We start from the raw sequence: 23,104 nt of genomic DNA, 5'->3' as shown, positions 1-23,104 counted from the left end.
TAGTCATATATGACCAGAAATACCAGAAGTTCTAAACGTTCTTTTCAAGGCATTCATACACCATTTTATTACTCTGAAAACAACTCCCCAAAACAACAGCTTATTTTTCTCATTTTATCAGAGAGGCAAGTCATATCAATTTGATCAACACTGACTGCAACCCTGGTTCTCTCTTGCCTCAGAAACAAACTTCTACTGCCAGAATGTGCTAAGTTTTGATCCCTCCACACTTTCAGTTCCAGTTATAGCTGTGATCTAGTCAGTGGGACAACTCTGACAACTACAATAAAAACCGAAACTAAAATTTAAAACTGCAAGCAACCAAGAGGTCACAGAGTCCAGTATCTTGCCATCATAAGCAAGCATATAAAAAAATGTATCAGAAAGGATAAAAGAAAAAAAGTCTGGTATCAACTAAACACCAGCACAACAGTTTCTGTTCCCTAAATTGAAATCTTTGGTCTAAACAACAAATCCATGGGGAAAAAATAAGTGTGCTGTGTAATAGATTTAAGCAAATAAATAAATAAGCAAAATCAAGGACATAGGTGAAAGAGTCTAGATACTCCCAGGAGCAGATCACAGCACACTACAAAGTCAGAAAGCTCTTTTGGGGTTATCAGCCGGATCCAGGAGAACTCATGTGGTACCTAAGCAATTACAGGCTAATTGACATGAACATCTGCAGGAGATGCAACTTTTCTGCAATACAGCCATTTGTCTCAAAACATTACACTTTCTCATACTAAAGCAGCATAACTTGCTCATTTGGCAGACTCCAGTTCACATGTGGATTGCAGCTAAATTTTGTTCACACCAGGGAGAAGACCAGCATCTGGTTTATACATGATCTTATCCCTCCTGAAGACAGCTCAGTCTTTCCAGAAATAACAGAAGTCACCTCACCATAACTCCTTGCCACAAAGGTACTGTGCAATTCCTGGCTGAGCAGACCTCTGTAAAAGCCTACAGAGATTCACAACAGAAATGTTGATTTTACTATGAATGAAAAAAATGCAAACACGTGAAATCACTGGAAAAAATGACAGAACAGGGGTTAAAAGAATGACCTGTACTGATAACAAGTAATCCTGTTAGGAGCAGTCTCCTGGGAAAAGTAAAATTGAGGAATGGGTTGTTTATATCAAGACCAGAAGGCCTGTCCTCTGTAAGATCACACTACAGTGACTCATCAGCAGGAGATCCTGCCTTCCTAACTTCCTGCCTTTCCCTCCTCCTAATCCATCAGGAGGATGGAAAGATGGAGCACATCAGATGTGGCATTCCTTTTACTGTATGACCAACAGGAAAACAGACATGTATTTGAAAAAAAAACAAAAACAAAAACAACCAGACAACCAAACATGAACTTCATTTAAGATTTACAGAGACTGCAGGCTCTTTCTTGCATTAAAGGACCATCTATATATAAAGCTAAGTATCATGAAAGATCTGTCCAAAGAACAGTGCATCACCACCAACAAAAACAACCTCAGAGACATGATGAGGATCTGACATCCAGCATCTCTTGCACTGAACAAAGGGGATCCTGGCCAGACCAAATACAGCTTGGTGTTTGGATATCAGTATTCTGATATCACTACACAGTGAGTGACTTAAGTGTATGGGAGAATGAGTGGAAGCAGGTAAAAATCAGCATCATTTCCCCCTTCCATGAGATCCTGCACTGAATTTCATTACATTAAATCTTTTACAAGTCATCTTCCAAACCTTTAAAAAAGGACCTGAAAGCAAGAAACTGTTCAAAACCCACAGTGTACTTCCACTGTATTTTTGCAAAAGTACTCTTTATAAAGCTTGAATAAGAGAAGGGAGAGAGTACACAGTAAAAAAAAACCAAACAAAAAATTCATCATTAAACTGTGAATTATTTTCAAATTTTTTAAACATAACTTAATGATTGGTATAAATTAAGTCAGCAAAATCAATTTGCCTGCTCTTTCAACTGTGCATTTAATTCACTGTTGTAAAGACCTCAACAAAGCAGACCAGTATTGTCTTATTTCTAGAAAATAACTATTGCTTTGCTAGAAGCTAACCAGAATTTCTGTTTTGAAGACCACTGTCATTATTTGCTCAAGGACAAGATGTACCCTCTCCAAAAGACAGCTATAGGCCCAAGGAAAGCAGTAATTCACAGAAACTTATTAAACCATGGAGAACCAAGACTCTCTCTTTTGGGTACAGATTATACAGATTTTTTTGTTACTGATAGAATATTTGTTACAATTCTTACTTTGTATCTAAATACAAGGACTCTTTTCGGTGCTATAGAAACAACATTCTCCTGTACATTAATTAACACTCTACTTGAATGCAAGAATGCAAAATTTCTTTTTTTGCAGAGCACAGATAACCAAGGGAGTAAGGAGTTTTCAGCATAGACCAAAAGCTATTTCATTTCACTAGATACAGTCACTAAATATTTATTTACTTACAGAAGAAGAGTTTCAAGCTACTCACTCACATACAATGCTAACATGTAATGCATAAGTATTTTCTATTTGTTATATTAACACAAACACATTAAGCCACCATAAAAACAAACAGAAATCTTACCTTTTTCTGGTACCAAACTATAGCATCAGTTACTTTGGACGCCATTTATTCCACTGAATTCACAGAGTCATTTTAGGCTGTCAACAGAAAGAGACAGAACTTTACTTCCACTTCCCTACAAAGGCCACATAGGGAATGTAAAAACACTCCCGTTACCTGCAAATCACAGAACAGCTGTATTTACTTTACACATTACCTCATTTCTATTTTAGTAAGAGTTTGGGCTTTCTCCTCTAGGCAAACAAAAAAACTACAAATCTGCTGCTACAGGACATCAAAAGTCTCAGTTTTGTCCATCCTGCCCAGTAAAACACAGGCTGCACAGAGATCATCTGTCATTGCCTCACAGGAACCTCACAAGTGGTATATTACATGCAGCTTTTTCTTTTTTTTTTTTTTTCTGATAAATCAAGCAACCTATAGCTATTAGCTCAGCACAGTATTCTGAAGTCCAGGAATAATTGTTATAAAATGCAAGAAGAATTCATACAGACTATTAGATATACTTGGAGAAGAAAACAGTATCAGTGCTAGAACTTCACTAATCATAAAATTAATACCCTCATGAAAACAGTAGAGCAAAACTAAGTCAAAAAGAGAAAACCAAGGAAGAATGGTATGGTTTTAATGGTAACAAATAGCAATAGCATTAGTTAATCTTTGATGCCACTGTAATTAGTTTTCAGTATGGAAAAAAAAAACCAAAAGCCAAACTTTTAGCCTACATAAAACATTTGTATCTTGAAACTAATTTTTACAGTCTTCTTCTGTGTAATCAGTCAGCCAGAATTCATTACCAAAAAAAAGAAAGAAAAACATAAAAAGCCTCTACATATATATATCTGTGTCTCTCTCATACTGGGAAGCCCAGAACTGCACCCAGCACCCCAGTGTGGCCTCACTGATGGCAAGGACATGGTTAAGGATGTCATAAGGATGGCAGTGGCTTAGTCCCCAAACATTAAACTACTCATCAAGCATTTTCCAAGATCCATCTCGCGTAAAAATATTACACTTACTATGAGATTGTCAGTATCAACAATAGTATTACACCTTTTATCTCTTCATTTAAAGAAAGCAAGAATTATTAACCAGTAGGCAGTTTTTACAGTGAAAGGTTATTTGTGATCTACCTCTTGATTTAAGGACATTTGTTTACAGCTTTTGCACAGATAAGAAAGGCAAAGAAAAATGCAACATTCAACAAATGGAATGGAAAGCAAAACTCTACAATAGATTAAAATGAGTGTTTATATCAAAGACCTAAGCATTAGAGTAACTCATTACACTTTATTAAACAATATTAATCACCAAAAATTTCAGGCTTTGGTTTTTTTAAAACAGGTATTAACCACATGAAGTTCAACCAGGGGAAGTGCCAGATTCTGCACCTGGGACAGGGCAACCCTGACTGCATGTAAGGAGTGGTGAACAAGAGGCTGGAGAGCACCTGCATTAATGGACCTGGGGTCCTGGTCAGTGGAAAGCTGAACATGAGCCAGCAGTGCCCTGGCAGCCAGGAGGGCCAGCCCTGTCCTGGGGGGCATCAGGCACAGCATCACCAGCCGGGTAAGGGAGGGGATTGTCCGGCTCTGCTCTGCTCTGGGGCAGCCTCACCTCGAGTGCTGGGGCAGTTCTGGGCACCACAATATAAAAAAACCACTCAGCTATTAGAATGCATCCAGTGGAGGGCCACATAGATGGGGTTGTCCTGTGCAGGGCCAAGAGATGGACTTGATGATCCTTATGGGTCTCTTCCAACTCAGTATGATTCTATTTATTTTAAAAATGACCCTTCAAAAGACTCAGTTCTGCAACTGACATTTGTTTATTCATTCTTCTTTGATTTGTGCATGGACATACTCCTATTTTATATAGTGCATTACTTAAAAGATGTAAATAATACTGCCTTTAGTTTGGACATGTGCCATATACACTGTAGTCCAAATCTTTAACAAACGGATTGATACTATATCAGCACCTGAGAATTTCTACAAAACAATGCCATACATGTTCATGTTTCCCAAACGAACCTATTTTTGAGATTTCTAAGAGGGCAACTCCAGTATCTTTTATACAACTTCAGATAAAACTACAACCCAAGAGAAAGAAATGTCTCAGAGAGATTACTCAGTCATTGCAAATTCCAGAAATATCAGAACACTGACAATTGGTGCAACTGAGCAAGCAAACACCTCAATTTTTCCACTGTAGAAAATATCATGTAAGTCACATCGAGTCAGTTAAAGCTAGCAGCCATGGCTGTGTCAACATCTGTAACTGTTTCTGACCTATTTGCTTCTGATAATAGAGTCTGTTTTGAGGAACTACCAACTATTAAGAATTCACTGGCACAATAAATAGAAAAATACTAATATCACACAAAGCAAGGAGTCTAACAGACACTTTGATATAACTTGGCATATCACATAGGCTGGTCACCCTCCATTCTCACCCATATAAAGCTTACAATAGGACTTACTTTCTTACTTGAAAACCTCTTCAATTAAACTTAACTTTAAAAACCCTTTGCAACATTGGACTCAAAGTGACATAAAACCCTTCCCCACACACACATGGCCTCCACACACACCACCTACATCACACAGTCACAGTGAAAGCAGTTCACTGCTCACAGAGGTGCCAGTGCAGGAAGGGATCATAAAGATACTGATCACACTTGGGGTGCAGTGCAGGAAGGGGCCACGTAGATATTGATCACACACCCTCGCCTTCCCTGCCTTTATGACCTCATCTTGGAGGACCTTTAACTCCTCATTTCTCTTAAATAACCTCCCTCTCACATACGATACACTACTTCCTACCACCATAATCACAGGATGAGAAAAAGGTTGGAATAACTCATTATCAGCACTAAAAAACTCCTGAACCCAGACAGAAACCTTTCCCTCAACCGCTACATTAACTTGATGTCTTTCTCCAAGGTCAATGACTTTTCAGGAAACCAAATATTAACTCATGAATCCCAGACTTCGAACTGTGTCAAATATGGCCAAAATTGGATCAGCCATTTTAAAGGCAGTAACATTTGTTTGCAAATGTTTGCTTTTCAATTCACTCAAAAATCCTTTGCCTCAAGAAAGAATTACCTCACAAAACTATAAACCAAATATAAAGAAGTAGTTTTATCTGATTTCTATCAACAAACCTGTTATTTAGATTATCCATGGTTTTCATATTTTTAAGAAACTATCTGCATTAAATCCTCCATAGAATCTATTTTGGTGGCATTTTTGCATACACAAATATAAAGATGATGCTTACAAAAGTAAATATGACAAAATCACGGGATGGATGTCTCAAAACACAGTTCAGTGTGCTAAGTAAAAATATCTCTACTAGGAAATATCACATGCTTTCTTCAAGAGCTATACAACCATTTCTGAGACAGCACAGTAATGAAAGGCAAAAAAGGTTTACTTAATTATTTCTGTACACTGTTTCTGCTTGCAGGGGCTGGGATTTGTCTGTGGTTTGGTTTTTAGTTTTTCTTTTGGTTTTGGAGGGTTTAAGGGGGTGAGATGAAACATTATGAGTTTAATAGACTCAGCCTGAAGCTAGCTTATCTGGGTGAGGGAGGGATGGAAACATTCAAGGCACTTCAGCTGCAGCCCTGGTTCTATCTGCCCACAGCTCACTGAACACCTTAGACTGGAGACTAAATATTTTAGCAATTTCAGAACTCTGCATATTCATTACAAGTTACCCTGTCGTTTGTGTCTGTCATTCATTGTTCCAACTGATCCTGAAGTCGGACTGTACAAGCCAGGCTCTAAAAGCACATCAGCATCAACTGGGTGAAAGTGAACAAGTAAAAACAGCTCACAGACAAACACAAGCACGACAGAGCAGCGCCTGTTCTTCTGCCTGGTTCTCCCCTCATCCCTTCTGGACCCAACCTTCTGTTCCATGTTCTGTGTCAAATACCTGCATCTAGGACAGGGACCAGCTTTAGCACTTTGCTGTACAATGTCCTGTGCACAGTAACTACAGCAAGATTAAGTTAGTCTTAACTAGTTGAAGACCTAAGAGCAACATAGAAAAAACCTCCCAACTTCAGAGATTAGACAGAGCATTCAAATATAAAAGCTGGATCACAGCACCTCTGTAACATTCAATGGAGCTTTTGTTACATTTCCATCAAACAGTTAATGCTATGAATAATAAGCAATATTTTTTTAAACAAAATTCATTACTTCCTTAAAGCTAAATAGAGAGGACTATCTAGTTTTGGTGATCCCTGTCCAGAGGTGAGGTTTCTTAGCTATTTCCCAGTTCAGGGCATAATCATATTATACAGTACACCTTGCAATCAAATTAACATTTTCTCAAAAGCCACAGAAATCTATATTTAGATGTCTTCAGGTAGCTAAGTACTCATTCCAGCCCCGCAGTACTGCAGTGCTTATTGAGTAAGATCGGATTTAAATAAATTCAAAGATATTTAGAAATCTTACTCATATCCACAAGGCTTTGGTGACCCTACTCAGACATAATTGTATATATTTCTAAATGACAGTCTAAAGTAATCTGAACTCTGACAGAAGTTCAGAATAAAATTGTGCTCCTCCATAGTGACAAAGAAAAAAAAATGAAAAAAAAAATTTTTTTTGAGGACTATACAATTCTAAGCAGCGTCAACTAGCAAAAGGACATAATTAAAAGTATGACACAAGCAAGGACACACAGGTAAATAGTGGTTTTCCTTGCCTGTAAACACTGTGAATCACTAAATATTTCATATGGCAATCCCAGCCTGAGTGGTCAGGATACCACCCAGCTGTTGAGTTAAGACTTGAGTGTCCTTCTCAACTCATCATGACCATAGACTGATGAAGCAATGAAGTTGCATGTTCACCATACATCACCAGAAGTAAAACTGCAAAATTTAGGTTGCATTTGTCTCAAAAGCTTTTTAAAAAGTCGTTGATTTTCAGCACCTCCAGGAAATTAAAAGCTGTTTTTAAAAAGGTTATTATATAAAGCCATGAGAATACTACAACCTGGTTTCAGCCACTTTCCAAGATAGAACTGTTTTACCATTATGTTAGATCCTCCATATTGCAGTTTCACAACCACAGGCATAATTTCACTAAGACTCCCTGGCATGTAGAGTAAGAAAAGACAATGAACCAGAATAATAATGGCCTAAACTACTAATTTTATAGCAACATTTGTATCACACAAACTCTCTTAAAACATTACACTTGTTCACGCACAGCTAGAAAACAACTTTAATGAGGGGGAAAAAACCCACACTTTCCAGGTTCAACATCAAAATACAAGTTAACATTATCCTCAAATTGCTGACATTATTTGATACTTTAAGTTAATTTTAAATGAGCCCAATAAACAGCTTAGTCACATTAGGCATCCGCTGTTGACTGAAAAGCTGCTTCTGCCATAACAAAACCAAGGCAGGTATCCCTGTAATGCAGATACAACACTAAACTTACCAGCAGTCATCCTTCCTCCACTCAAATCCAGAGGAGTTCTGCCATTGCCACAAAGAACAGGATGAAAGCCTTAAAGCAGTGCTCCAAAAGAATCATTACTTTCCATGTGCATTACAAGTAAACCATTAAACCTACATCTCCTTTTGAAATGGAACATCAAAAACTATGCAATGCACTCACAGTTCTTTTTAAGTACTTTATCTATGCATCACTGTTCTCAAAACAGCATTTCAGAATTGCAAATTGTACACAAGCAAATGAGAAACTTGTCACTCCCAGGTTCACACCTTTCAGTGGAAGTTTTACCATGTTTTCCAGCTAGCCTTAAGAAAATCTGCAGCAGCCAAACACAATGAAAAATGTAAAGTTAAATTAAGAAAACCCCAGACACTCCTAACCTAAGGACTGTATCCAGCAACCAGCATGAAAAGTACTCTTCCTGCCATGCCTGCTGAGCCCCTCCCCAAGTTGTCTTGCAATCCAAGGTCATAATAGTTTGTAAATAAAAAGAAATTAACATACTTGCTTTCCCCAAGAAGAGCAACAACTCTGCTAAAACTGGATACCAGCATTCCTAGGACGCTGCTCATGAGAGTTAATTTTCAAACTTTGCCCTTCACTTCATCTCAGAAAAACCCCAAAATGCCAAAAAAAACCTGAAAACCAAAAATACAATCACCCCAAACAAACAATTTTTTAAAAATTTAATATCCCTAGATGCCTATTTGGGGAGGTTTTTGTTTGTTTGGGAAGTTCTTCAGGGCAACAGCAGCAACAATAAAATACGAATCACATGCTGTGCTGGCTGCTGTGTATCAAAACCTGTTCTTTATGAACAGAGATGTACCAAACATGTTATGTACGATGACACACACAGACATCTGGCAGCATGTCCACGCCTGCCTGTGCCTCCAGTAAGATGTCAGAGGCTGAAAAGCTGATACTTTCCCAGGCCTCGGTATTCTGCCCACAAACCACTGCAACTGATCCTATTTCTACTGCTGCATATTTCCTTATAAGCTCATGCCCTTTATCATGCACCAGCCAAAGCAGGAAGATCTCACAGACACAGCACAGAGCACGTAGTGAGAACCAGCTTTACAAAATCTGATTGGAAGTAGACTCAACTTAGCCATCTTCACTTCCACAGCAAACTCACCAATATCTGAAGCAAAGAAAAGCCACAGAAAATAACTGTCACCCAAGGAATACTTGTTTTGCCGGTGAATTACACAACAGTCTGAAATAGCAACAAAATGTTGACTATCAGGATTTCTGAGATTTATTTCAGGTTCTGGTAAAAGAACACTGCGTGCAGTTGTTGCAACTGATGCAGCCATTTCTGGAATCTCTGCGCTCAGCCTCAAAGCCTGTGCAAGTTTCCTAATTTTGTTACATAATTGGTTCATGGCTCCATTTGAAGTAACATGACACAATCTCATAAATACCTTACTCATAAAAATAGGGGGGAAGGACTCTGAAGTGAGAAGTCCAAGATTCTGCACCTCCCATAATTTACTTTTGAGCCTGCTGCGGTATTAATTAATTAGCAAAAAGCTTCTAATATTTAAACATTCTACTGTTCAATAAAGTAGAAAAATCCAAGCCCTTAAAGGGAACTATACTCAAGTTAATTTTGCTTCTTGTCTTCTATAAGAGATGTCAGTTTCAAAATTCTCACCAAATACAGTAATTGCTGTTAGCACACTGGATCTACAAGCCACTTCTGAAAATGCTGTATCTTTAAAAAAAAAATAAATAAAACACAGCACATGGTCAATCTCAAGTTCTGTTCTTTCTAATTCCTGATTTTTGCACTGAATACTACATGCACACACATACATATGCCTTTAAACATTTGCAATCTTATACTGAGAAATCCCTGAAACATTGCATGTATACATCTGCTCTTACAACTGTAAGAACTTTATTAAGGCATAGAATTCCTATAAACACCAAGTTTTTAATTTATATATATAGCTGCCTTAACAAATACTTGGGAGAAAAAAAATCCTCCAAACACAGTCACCACCTTGAAATAAGATGCCATGCTCCTTTCTTCTTTCTTGAGATTCTTAATGCAATAATAAATCTTGCTCACTGGAAATACTGACTTGTGTTTAGGAAGACATGTTTATCTGTCACCAGGCACTGCACAGCAGAGTTGTGGCTTCTTGATGACTACAGTCAGGAAGGTGAAAACCACCCCTAAATCACCAAGTTTGCATCATGTTCTACAAATAGTTATCCAGCAAGTTTTTGAAGCAGCTGAGGCATGAAGTGGCTGAGTTGTCAGAAAAAGCTGCTGTCTCTTATAACAGCCACTGTTCTGTAGGAACACAGTTGAAAATGCTGAGCTTCTATTCTTAAAAAAAAAAAAGTCTCTGGAGTGATCCACGGAAGGAATTGCAGTGTAACAAGCCTTACATGTGTATCTGGCAAGGTCCTCAAAACAATCATTAAAAATGGAACACCATTATACCCGAAAGACTATCTGATAGGGTCTAATCAGCAGTTTCTGCACAGGAAGATCATGTCTCAGTCTATCAGTATTTCTGCACATGTCAAACTAGCTGATAAACAAGAGCAAGTGATAGAATATATGTGGACTTTCAAAGAACCTTTGGAAAGATGTCAAAGATTTCCAAATAGTCTGTTGTCTATGGGAAGCAAACATTGCCACAGATCAAAACTAGCCACAACACCGAACAAAATTTGGAATCAACATTCTTCACTGCAGTCAGCTAACTGTATAATGAAGATTAACAGCAGCATCCAGACTGCATAGAGCAGCCTATTGATCACCTGATACCAGTGTCCAGAAGCTCCTTGGATCACACACCACTGGCCTGTAGCTCTTCCATTCAGTGCCAGTCCAAGGCAAAGTGCACACAAATCCCCGTTCTTCTTCACACAGAAGCACCCTGATCCTGAAACCAAACAGACTAAATTTTCCTAGTCTGGTGTCTTTATGTTCCACTAGCTTTCACATATCTTAGCACCCTGTAGTGACAGAGGCAGACGTTCAGGGCCTCATCCAGCATACAGTCCTGGTGACTACCTTTTTAAAGGATAAGAGTATCCAGAAATTGCAAATTCCAGGTAAGTATGCCAACCATCAGACTTTGACTAGAAAGATGAACACAGAAACTCACCATGCCATTGCTCATCAGGCCCTGACAGGATAGCTGTAAGGGTAAGGGTATTTATTTGTAAGGTAGCTTACAAATAAATACAGATGCCCCACATTGCTGCTGGCTCCTGGGGCTCTAAACACAGAACTTCAAGCAGAAGCAATCACCCCCTAAAGACACGTCCACACAACTGATGGCAAAGGTCAGGATGGCCCAGTAAGACTCCACAAGGGTTTTAACCACTCTAAACCAGTATCACCACAGTACACCATCCTTAGTCACCAGCTTCCAGCTCGGGAGCCCATGGCACAGGAGACAGCTCCCAGGAACTGACTGCTGAGTCCCCAAGCAGCTCTAACATGATTTACCTCCACAGAGCTTCAGGCCATGCAAGTGCAATACAGTGAGCACTAATAGCACTGAGGCAGCTCTGACCACGGCCAGCTTGAACACTCTGGATCTCTCCTCTAAGCCTTCTCAAGCACCATTAACACAGTTAATCTGGACTAATCAGGGCTATTTCCCCTCTCCTCCTCCTATTCGGACCAGTAGACTAGAGCTTTTATGAAGTGCTGCCTAAATTAAGTTCTGAAATGGAGTGAACTGAGCCCTGTCCTATTATTCCAAAATTTAAGCTTTTGTAAAAAGGTCCAGCAGTGCTCACTATATTTATCTTTTATACTTCAAAGAAGAAAGGAACACCTGAAGTAGTAACATTTCTAGACGCCAGTCTTAAACTAGCAAATCTTAAGAATATGTATGAACTATGAATGAAGAGGCAAAATAAACAGAATTCACTATCTACCATGTCAATGTTATCTGTAAGGGAAGGCAGGGGGAGTGAACTATAAACACCACTCAAAGACTTAAGAACCAGTATCTCAAATCCAGAAGGGAACTCTGGCAGCTCAGGAACCTCTTCCATCCAATATAATACAGCTGGAATAGCAGGGAGACCTGAATAAAAGGGGAATGACGAGGAAAACACTGCAGTACAGCTCTGCTGATCAGCTATGCAACCTGACTTGAAACACAGCTGCTTTACTGGGAGAAGAATATTAAAATACTGGGGGAGGTGTTCTGAGAAGGGCTATGAATTACCAACCACTTGAAAGATTCTCCTACTGAAACAGGCAACCATGAATAGAAAAATAAGGCATTATAATAAATTGAGACTTTAAGAGATAAACAGAAAATATAGTCAAGAAAACAACAGCTTCCCAATAATACAGGCAACTTCATTCATTAACTGAGCTGAGAGGACAGCAAAGCCAAAGTTTTAACAGAGAAATATTATATTACAACACATAAGTAGACTGTTAAATTCACTGCCACAGGAAGTAACTGAAGCCAAGATTTTACTCCCATTCGAAAAGAAAGCAGCTATTTAAACATACAATAACAATAACAACAAGGGGGGAAAAAAACCACACAGCTGAGGGAATCTCAAGCTTCATAACCCAGGATGCAAGAAAACATCCAGAGAGATCACTGGGCTGTGTTCGGCCATCCAAACACCCCCCTGAACCTGACCCCACAACGGCCAGAAGCCAATACCAAGGAGAGTATGAGCCACACACAGAACAAACTGTCCCTCAGACAGATCAACACGAAGAGTGTTTAGCTGCCAAGCCAGCATCTGCCAACCACCTAAACCCCAAAAGCATCTGGTGCTGGCCAACTTCCAAAATGCAAGGCTTGCACGATTTCACGTTTGATGTGATATTGCTTTAATTTCTTCTCCCACTTTGCAGTTGTGTTTTATTTTTTAAGAACAGAACCACAAATTATTTGCCAATAGGAGTCCAATGCTTGGACTCATTCCAGAAAGCTATCTAGCCTCTTTGGAGTACATCTACCAAGACCACCTCAAATGAGCAAAGAATTAAATACTGAACATTACACGTATTCCCAGCAGAAACAAATTTGGAAAAAATCCCCTTTACATGCATAAATTAAGAAATAAGAGAATAGTTCTAGGAACTCCCTAATAGCCTTCCCTCCAACTGAAAACAAACAAACAAACCCACCACAAACACAACCTGTATTTCCAAATTTCCGGACAACACAATGGCTATCTCTCCATATGTATACGTGTTTGCTCTAACTTTGAAGCTGCTCTGAGATGGGGTTGGACCAGACTGATGACTTCCAATGACCCTTTCCTAAATTATTCTATGATTACATGTAGAGCATATCCAAACATTACACAGCAATACACTATAGTTCTAATTAGTATAAATCTTTTTTCCCCTATGGCAATTTATTAAGCTCTTTGGGTTCTCTTTAAAAATTTGATTATAATTTCTTCAAATAGTTAACCATTCCCTCTGGACCCATCAAGAAGGATCTTTATGATTAACAGCACAGGAAACTCAAGGGAGAAAACATGACATTTAAAGCTTCCCAACTCTGTTATTTCTCACACCACCACCACATGTCTGCATAAATGGTGGTCAATTGTCCTCGAAGAGTCAGATGGAGCAGTACCTCTGACAGGTACCCCAAGAGTTTTGTTTTGTTTCCTTCACAAAACAAAAAAATATTAGAGAAAAAACAGGCCTACCTTGCTGTGTGGGCAGAAGCAACTAAGTCTGCCTGCTTTTACCATTGTCCCACAGCTCCCTATTGTCCTGTTCCACCCCACCCATCATATTTTTCCTGCCCCCCACCCATCTTAACAACCATCCCAACTGTTTGGCTGGGCTAGTAGCAGTAGGCTACTGCTGATGGCTCAGAGCGTAGCACATAGACTGCCCAACAGGTGCTCACTTGTGTAGAAGGGAGGGACTCAATTGTGACTGCCTTTTTTGGGTAGGAATATTAATTTGGGTCACTACCTGTCAAAAGTTTTATAAAAATTTGTCACAGTGTAGGTATTTTAAGTCTTTTAGTTGCCTCTAACTTCAGTTTCATCATCTGAGTAAGAAGTGACTCAAATGGGAGTAGACAGACAAAGAAAGCAATTGTACAAGCTTTGTGCCCTTAATAAGCCTTGCTGAAAATCCACATAAACTGTCCGATGATGAATCCATAAACAACACTGTTTATTATTAAAAGAACTTCCTCACAGACAAAGGAAAACCCAAACCCCAATCTTTGACTGTCATCACTCTCACTCACAGGGGTCCTACAAAAATAAAAAAATTTCTTCAATAAAATTTCTACTAGAAGTAAGTAGAAGATAGATACACAGAAAAAGCCAGGGAAGACAGTATATGTAACTTTGAAGAATTAAGAAAGAAATAACGTCCACTGCTTTCCAGTGACCCCTGCCAGCTGTGACAGGAACAGCATTGTTCAACTCCAAGAGCCGCTCCCCTGCTCACTGCCTGGTCAACTGCCTCAAACGAGGTTGACTGGAATTCTTTAACGCACCTGTGTCCCCCTTCCAACACACACCAACACTCTGTTTCCTGTTTCAAAACCTACAGGACTCTGATTTCTCACAGAATTCACACCAATGCCTGGCAGCTATGGATACAGCTGGGATCAACTTTTTGAGACAAGCTGAGCTAACTCTGCTTTGGGAGAAATCCAGTACTACCAGAATACTTGAAATGCTCCATGGAGTTCCCAACAATTACTGACAACTTATTCATATGTCACATTCCACACAACACAAGAGGAAAAAAATAGAGTACAAACATTGAATTAAACCAACTAGGTTTCCGAATTCTTTTTCTGGTGACTCAGGCTCATGTTTTATCCTTGGTAATATTTATACCCAGCATAAAAACACACATTGGCATTAAAACATAGCAACAGAACGTTTAACTGCACAAACATTCCACTTCAAACATGGATTGGGATCTTAAACACACAAGTTCCATGCACTGTTCTCAACCTTCACCTTCAGAAATGAAAGTTGCTTGCAAGTACTGTACAGTGAAGTCCGCTGAGGTGATGTGCGTACCTACATTCATAAACACCTTACTGGAACAGAAATAAGACTTCTGAGAAAAGGATTATCCTTTCCAGGGAGTCACAAGTAAAGAGGCAAATCGAAGAAGATCACCAAAATCTTCAGAGCTACAAAAATAGCCAAATACATACAGCTATTTATAACCCAGAGATTTATTCACAGAACAATTTTAGCCTCTTAACCCCAGGGAAACAGAAACTATGATGCCAAGCACTAATGTATGTAACAGAAATACATCCTTCTACCACTTACTGACCACTCAAAGTGCAGCTGAAGATATTAGGATTCACTTACTAGGATTAACAGGTTATTTCAAGTTTTCTCCCTGATAAAACAGATACCACCATCTGTTTAACATCATCAACAGGAAGATGTAAGCAGACAAATGACTGATGACACACTATATGTAGTCTCATTCCTATTAGAGAACTCGTGTGTCCAAACTGTAAGACCAGCTGTATTTTCCGTAGGAACACTTCATCACAAAGAATTTCAGAACATTAATTAAAGTACTTTCAACAAGTCAGGTTTTCCAATTAATTACTTTTTCCAGTTAATTACATGACAGATGGATAAGACACTGGCAAATTTGGAACAAAATGCTAGACTCGGCAGCATTACTTTTCAAGTGACCAATAACATGTAAAAGCACTAAAAGGCAAAACGTCAAGCACAGAGCTTGACACTATGGACTCAAAGTTTCACTGAATCTGATACACCTGAGCAACACAAACTCAGAGGCTAGGAATGAAAAACAAAAGTAAAAGTAACAAACACCCATACACCTAGACAGTTCTAGTACTGGGGAGTAATTTTTCCCCAGTTCCTTTGTTTCTCATAGAAAAGACAACAAATTAAACACCAAGAAAATTAATGCAACAGCAGAAACTTTAAGTGATGCGAAGTTACCTAACATTTTGATTCCCAAGCTGAAATAAGCTGTAGTCAGGTTGCCACTGTTTTAGGGTGGAAAAGGGGAAAAAAAAAAAAGTTAAAAAAAAAAAGGAAACATGAAAAGAAAAAGAAAACATGAACGACCGTAAAACACAAGAATACAAGAGACGAGGTCAGAAATAAACATGAAGATGCTGACATTTAGGACCTTGAAAGGGAAGGAGAGAAGACATCCTATCACCTGACACAGGCACTGAGGCAGCTCACGGTACGTTCAAGCAGCTCAGCGGGGAGAAGGTGCCTCACAGCAAAGCCGGAGCGGGTAGGCAGAGCCCCAAACACGCGAAGGGCCCCGGACCGTACCTGCACCTCTGCCGCCCGCACCGACGCCAGCGGCGAACGGCACGGCAGCCCGGGCACCGACGGCTCCGGGACGGCGCGGCCGCTGCCCGGCCGAACCCGATGCGAGTCGGCGGCGCTGCGGGCAGGGGCCGCTCGGAGCCGCGCTCGGACCCCCGCCCCGGCGGCGCCGGCACCGCGCCGGCTCCCGCTGGAGGGAACCGCGGCGCCGCGGAGGCCGCGGGCCGCCCGCCCTTACCCCGGCCGGGATTCCCCCGGGAGGGGGTGGAGGGCGGCAGCCGCCCCCCTCCCGCCGCCCGGCCAGGGGAGCCGCGGCAGCCCCACCGGTGATGCACGACCCGCACCGCCGCTATGCTGTCCCCCAGCACCAAGCGGGCACCGCCGCCTCGCCCCGGCCGCCCCCCCCCCCCGCGCCCCGGTCGGCCCCTTCCCCAGCCGCGCGGTGAACTCGGCGCCCCGGTTCTCCCCCCGCCGCTGCCCCGGCGGGGCGGGGATGCCCCCGGGTGCCGAAGCCCCCCCACCGCCATCTCACCGTTCGCCGGTGCCGCGGGGCAGCGCGCGCCGCATGCAGCGGCGCCGGGAGCGCGAGGCGGCGGCGGGAAGGCGCGCGCGAGGCAACAGCTGGCGGGGGAAGCGGCTGGCGGGGGGAGCGGCGCGCGCGCCCAGGCAGGCAGCGGCGGCAGCAACAGCGCGCCACCCGCGCGCGCCGCCGGGCGGGGGCGGGGCCAGCGCGGACCGGCAGCCAACGGCGCCCCCTCCCGCCTCCGGGGGCGGGGCCTAAGGGTGACAGGCGGCGTCACTGTCCAACGAGAGCGCGAGGGAGGCGGGGCTGCGCTTGATGGACAGGTGGCGGTTTGGAGGCGGGGCCGCTCTGACAGACAGCTCCCATCACCAATTGGCGACCGGGGCGGGGCTCCGGCTGAGCCGCCGCCGGCCGGGAGGGGCGGCCCGAGCTCGGGGGGCGTCACCGACGGCTGAGAGGGGGAAGGCGGGATTAACTTGAGCGACGTCGCTGCCACCCAATGAAAACGAAGCACGGCAGGACGCGCCTCCCCGCTGACCAATAGCAGGCGCGGGACCCGTGAGGGAGGCGGGTGGTTCCTTGAGGCGGAGCGGGTGGGGAGGGCCCCGCGCCCCCTCAGCTGAGCGCGGGCCCCGCGGGCCGGGGGAGGCGCCGGGATCTGCGGTAGGTGACAGGGAGCGAGGGGGGCTTCGGCCTCGGGGGCCTCCGGCACGGCCGGGGAAGTGGGGCCTGGCGGGACAAGGCCGTGAGGCCGAGGGAGGGGTCGAGTTTGTGAATACAAAGCTGTGTTTAAGTGGGCTTTTAAACCGGGCCTACCGCAGTATTTCTTTATAAGTAGTAAATTACTCATACGTTCGGAATAGGCTCTAAAACGGTATTCCATCGAACTGGGGTTGTGTTTAATATGGTTTCAGCATAATAATGCATTTCAGGACTTTTTTAGGCGAGGTTCAAGGTTTAAATGTATAGGTTTATGTTATCATTACTACTGAGCTGAGTGTCATGTGTAAGTTGCTCTCCTCTTTATTTTTTTTCTTCTAAACAGGACAGAATTAGCTATCATAATATCCTCGTTATGCAGGTCATCCCACCAAGGTCAGTGATGTTCCTTGGATAGTTTCTCATCACTGAAAATTGTCACTCCCTAATTATGTAGCTCCTATAATAGGAATCAATAGCTTTTTTATTTTCACACTCTGACATCCCTTCAGTGTTCTCACTGAAGAGCCAGTTCAAACCTGTAGCACAGCTGCATCCTTTTCCCAGTGTCACCCATCTTGTTGGGATAGCTGGGCTCTAGCAAAGAATCTCCCCATCATCTTTCTTTCATCATGAGATAATCAAATGCTCCATGTAATCAAACCCTTCACTGTTACGTCAGCTTTATGCCCAGCTGTCAGCCTTTAAAATCTGGTAGCTTTCTTTACTTGGACTCTAAGATCTCAAAAGTACACTTGGATTTTCTTCAGTTTTCATCTAAAAATGTCCCTAAAACTGACTGGAGCCTTGCAGTCTTGCCCAGTCCGGCAGTAACATCTGTTAGGTCAGAGAAAGGCAGCATAACTTCTTCCCGTGCTGAATTTTATGCCTGCTTTTCAGAGTTGTTACAGAGTGGTTCTTAGGAAACAAAGTATTTTCAAGTGAGCAACCTTCAAATTGGGTAGCCCCGTGTAATACATTTTCAGTAGCTTTGTGTTTCCTCCAGAGACAGGTGATAGCACCTTCTTTGAGTATCTGATAACCTGATACTTCTAAGAGTGTTGAATTTCTTTTTTCCTTTCAGACCCAAGTTTCCGGTCTGTTTCTTTGGTTTCTCCTTTCTCCAGTTTGCTAATAAGAGAGTCTCCTTCTTATAGTGTTTGGAGCATTGATTTCTAGAACTGGTTTTGAAAAACATTCTCATTAAAAGAATGTTGAAACTTCATTTCAGATCATGACTCTTCACTTTAGCCACAGACTTGCACTTGAGATTATTGGAAGTGTTTTCAAAATACTCGAAATACTTTAGGCTGGACGTAGTAATTGCTCTGTAATCCTCTGCCCCTGCCAGCTGGTTTAGGTTTACTTCTGTAACAAGAGCAAAACAATACTATCTAAACCTCCTCCATTTTTTTTGTCCCCTTAATTCTCGAGCGCTGCTTCTGACCTCCACCTCTTCCCTAAGGAAGAGAACAGTGGGGGTCTTGGTTCAACCCTGTCAGGAACTGGCTTTCACCAGATCCTTTGGTGAACTGAGCAGAACTGAAATTGTGAAAAGTAAGATTACAAAATCCTATTTTAAACTTTTTTTTTTCCTAGGTCAGCTCAGGGAACTGGCCTGGTTTGGGTCACACAAGTGTCAGCCTCAACACAAAGAGGGGATGCACTGACAGCAACTCCAGTTTAGATTATTTCAAGCAAAACTGCATCTTTTTCTTACAAGAAATCCTACTGCTATCCACTAAATCAAATCCATTCAAACTTCAAATACAGATTGGACAAAATAGTAGATCTGTTGAACTGTGTTGAATCTGAGACACAGATTTCAACTGTAGGATGATTTTAGTGATGCACAAAATTGTTATCCCCTCACTGTAAGGTAGCAGATCATCTCATAACCAGTTGAGACAGCAACTTTTACTTGCCTCCTTCCAGTTGCAAAGCTTACCTGAGCACAGGATTTGTTCAATTTCCTAATCTGGCAAAAAACTACCCCAGTTAAAAAGAAAAAGGTGGCAGTCGATTTCTGCTTGTTGGGTGAGTTTAGCAGCCATGATCAGGTGATGTTGTGAGCATTGGTAATAACGCAGAGGAAGCAGCAGCGGCTTCTGGGCAGGGGCACTGAGGGCACAGACGGGAAGCAGCTCTTGTCCTTCCCTCAGCGTGTGGTGCTGAGGATTAGCTGCTTCAGAACACGACATCTCACTTTCAGTAATACAAATATGTTTGTAATCTGGAACAAATCAAAGCTCATTTTCTTATTTCAGATTAAAGACTACTGGTGTTCTAAAGGGAATTATTAAATTTTTAAACTCAATTTTTAAAAATAACTAAAATACCTATTTCAGCACCATTTCACTGGTAAAAATTACTCATTTTTGTAGCATGAAATCTAGACGAAGATCATAGTCCTTCGCACTTCTGTTTTTTACACTTGTAGTGAAAGGCTTTTGGCAGATACAGTGGTAAAAACTTTCCAGTTGGAAATATAAAAACTTAACTTTCATGACTGTAGTGGAAGATGCATTTGTCTTGTTTTTCTTTCGTCATGACTACAGAGCAATTTAAATATCCTGCCCAGCCAATAAACCTGTCAGCCAGTGTCTGAACACTTGAGATACCTGCCAGAAAGCAAACGTTATCTGTAGCTTCTAGTAATTTCAAGATTGCTGGCTGACAGAAAGCTGGGCAGTGCTCGCTGGCTCAGTTTGAGCCCAGGTCACTTCAGCTGCAGCTCTGCAGACTGCAGGATCTCTCCGAGGGTTCTTTGTGCTTGTTCACATTTTACTGTGGTTATTTTGTTACAGAGAGAGCATTGTTACATTTTGTTTTCAAGTGTTAACTATGAGTGCCTCAGTACTGGTGGAAAATGGATCTAAACCATATTCTTAGCATTCAAAAAATCCCTAAATGAGTCTGACAGCTTGTTTAGGATTAAAGTACAGTTTGTTTCACGGAACAAATTTAGATTAAGGCAGTTACACAGCTGACTTAAGGCGCTCCATGGCAATGGTGGACTGGAACAAACACTGTTCAGCTGAGCATGGTAGTTAGGAAAGAAATGCTAGGAAGCAGTATGTGGGTGAGGTTAGGAGTGGGAAAGCAAGAGCAAGGAATTTGTCTCCTTTGTGGAATATGCCTAATGGTGGTGTAGTGCCATCTTTTGATGCCTTCCCTCCCCCTTTTGTTAGGTTGTTGCTGACAGCGAAGGACTTCCTCTCAAAGCTGTTTAAATGAGAATGTCCCTGGCGCAAAGAGTGCTGCTGACATGGCTTTTTACATTACTCTTCCTGATCATGCTGGTGCTAAAGTTGGATGAGAAAGCACCCTGGAACTGGTTCCTCATTTTTATTCCAGTGTGGATATTTGATACAATTCTTCTAGTTATGTTAATTGTAAAAATGGCTGGACGGTGCAAATCTGGCTTTGACCCTCGCAATGGCTCCCAGAACATGAAGAAGAAAGTCTGGTACCTCATCGCAATGCTGCTGAAATTGGCCTTCTGCCTCACCCTGTGTGCAAAGTTGCAGCGATTCACCACCATGAAACTGGCCTATGTGTTCATCCCGCTCTGGGCCCTGCTGATTGGGGGCATGGTTGAACTTGGGTATAATATCTTCTATGTACGAAGAGACTAAGCTATGCCAGGGTTTTCAGTGCCAAGATTAGCACCAAATAACTAGATTATTGCCATTTTGCCACAAATTTGATCTTCAAACTAGAAAGCAAAATGAGTCAAGGTGGAGACTTAAGCTAAAGCAGGCTGAAGACTGAAAGTAGACTTGTTCCATTTTTTAAAACTCACATATGCTCTTGTAAATAAAAGTATTTGTTCAACATAACCTGCAAATCAGGTTGTAGTCCCAGCTCTAATTCTTTGAGAGCTAGCTCTAAGAGAACATGAAAGCACACATTTCGGGGTTGAAAATCTTCTGAAATGTCTGAAAAAGGTAGTAATAGGAAAGGGAATGGCAGATATTGTACAATCAGTAGTGAGCAAGTGTGAAATCTGCTGCAAAAACAATCCTGATACAAGGAAAAGAGTTGTGTTGGGAGTAACAAAGGTAGGGGATCGTCCTGGAGATTACTGGCAAATAGACTTTTCTGAGTTACCACGCAGCGAAGGATACAGGTACATACTGGTGTCGGTTCATACCTTCAGTGGATGGCCTGAAGCTTACCCCTGTCGCACTAGCACAGCCAAAGAGGTGGTGAAAGTTTTGCTTAATCATATAATACCAAGGTTTGGGGTTCCTTTGGGTATGTCCTTGGACAGGGGACCACATTTTGTTGCAAATATGATTCAAGAAGTTAGCCAGATTTTGGGAATTGCTTGGGATCTGCACACACCTTACAGACCCCAGGCAAGCGGTAAAGTGGAACGCATGAATGGGACCCTTAAGGCACAAATTAGCAAAATTTGTCAAGAGATATCCATGACATGGGTTCAGGCCTTGCCTATAGCTTTACTGAGGATCTACATACAACTGAGGCCCTATGAAATACTGTATGGCAGGCCATATCAAATTCCACATGTTCCAGGTGAAATTCACATGAGGGGAAAACTTGATTTGCAGAGATATCTAATGCCTTTAGGTTCTACTTTGCAGAAGCTCCAGAATTACATCATGTTATCCAGACCCATAGGACTGGACACACCTGCACATCCCTTCCAGCCTGGAGACTATGTCAAGTGGTGGGACAGTGATCCTCTACAGGCCAAGGGGAGAGGACCAGTCCTGCTCCTGAAACAACTGAGAAAACAGAGACTGATACAAACAAAGATGATGTAGTTTAAATGATTTTTCCTGTGCTTATTATTTACACAGTTGGTAACCCTGACTCAGGTTTGGAACCAAATTTTGCATATGATTCTAGTCCAAAGTGTATCCAAAGACATTCATTTGGATACAAAACTAATAATTGACATGTAAACTGAAGTGGAAGGATCAACAAAATTTGTTTATTAAGAATTTATTATTGAGAACTAACGTAGATCTTACATTGAACAACATTCAAATCTGATTGTATCTTCCACACCCTGGTTTCATGGTTACCAAACAGACTCTGGATTAAAGATTGTTTATAATGATTGTAACTATAATTCTTGTTTATAGATGTATACTGCTGTTAGACACACATTACTAGTAGATATTTAGAATATTTAGAATAGAGTCTCGACAAGGTAGAGGCCTTGTCAAGCCTCTAAAGGGGGGAAATGATGCCTTAGGTTTTAACTTTTATATTTTTCAAATTCTGTACTGATTAGTGTGTAACTCTGAAGTTTCTTGTAGCCTGTTAATTTCTGGTCTCTCGTGCTAGGTAGACATAACAAAGCCTCTCCGGGCCTGTTCTTCAAGGACACCCAGACCGTCCTAGGCCCAAAAAGTATAAACTAAAAGCCTTTGAGAAGGCGGCAAGCGGAGGGGAATTACATCATTAAACTGAAGCTTTAATTGGAGAATTAACCCTGATATGCAAATCAACCAAACCTATAAAACTGTGAAGAACT

The 23,104-nt window shown here is 41.6% G+C and overlaps 2 protein-coding genes across 7 annotated transcripts in view; one reads left to right on the top strand and one right to left on the bottom strand.

Moving 5' to 3' along the window:
* The window catches only part of PHTF2 (putative homeodomain transcription factor 2), a 62,592-nt gene extending 45,628 nt beyond the window's left edge, over positions 1-16,964 (bottom strand). For 2 of the 5 annotated variants that reach the window (XM_048300921.1, XM_048300926.1), the window contains exons 1-2: positions 8,058-8,156; positions 2,581-2,657 (exon numbers count right to left, since the gene is read on the bottom strand). In XM_048300921.1, the coding sequence (XP_048156878.1) occupies positions 2,581-2,625 (45 nt within the window). In that variant the 5' untranslated portion in view covers positions 2,626-2,657; positions 8,058-8,156. Of the gene's footprint in view, positions 1-2,580; positions 2,659-8,057; positions 8,157-16,025; positions 16,046-16,902 lie in introns of those variants that run through there. The other 3 variants (XM_048300922.1, XM_048300923.1, XM_048300925.1) reach the window with 3 other exon arrangements.
* A 488-nt stretch (positions 16,965-17,452) lies between these two features.
* TMEM60 (transmembrane protein 60) lies at positions 17,453-21,445 on the top strand. Of its 2 annotated transcripts, XM_048302248.1 has the most exons (3): positions 17,508-17,556; positions 17,939-17,988; positions 20,784-21,445. In XM_048302248.1, the coding sequence occupies exon 3, from the start codon at positions 20,826-20,828 to the stop codon at positions 21,228-21,230; it is 405 nt and encodes a 134-aa protein (XP_048158205.1). In that variant the 5' UTR covers positions 17,508-17,556; positions 17,939-17,988; positions 20,784-20,825; the 3' UTR covers positions 21,231-21,445. The 2 variants fall into 2 exon arrangements, with proteins under 2 accessions (XP_048158204.1, XP_048158205.1); XM_048302247.1 differs by lacking the exon at positions 17,939-17,988 and having other exon boundaries at positions 17,453-17,556.
* The last annotated feature ends 1,659 nt before the right edge of the window (positions 21,446-23,104 follow it).

Source organism: Corvus hawaiiensis, chromosome 4 (genome assembly GCF_020740725.1).
Source record: "Corvus hawaiiensis isolate bCorHaw1 chromosome 4, bCorHaw1.pri.cur, whole genome shotgun sequence".
NCBI lineage: Eukaryota > Metazoa > Chordata > Aves > Passeriformes > Corvidae > Corvus > Corvus hawaiiensis.
Note: the sequence above shows the minus strand (reverse complement) of the source record. Positions and strands in the feature narration are given on the sequence as shown.

What these genes read in the sequence shown, in the direction of transcription:
- TMEM60 (XM_048302247.1), top strand. Translation starts at nt 20,826, where the DNA reads ATGAGAATGTCCCTGGCGCAAAGAGTGCTGCTGACATGGCTTTTTACA.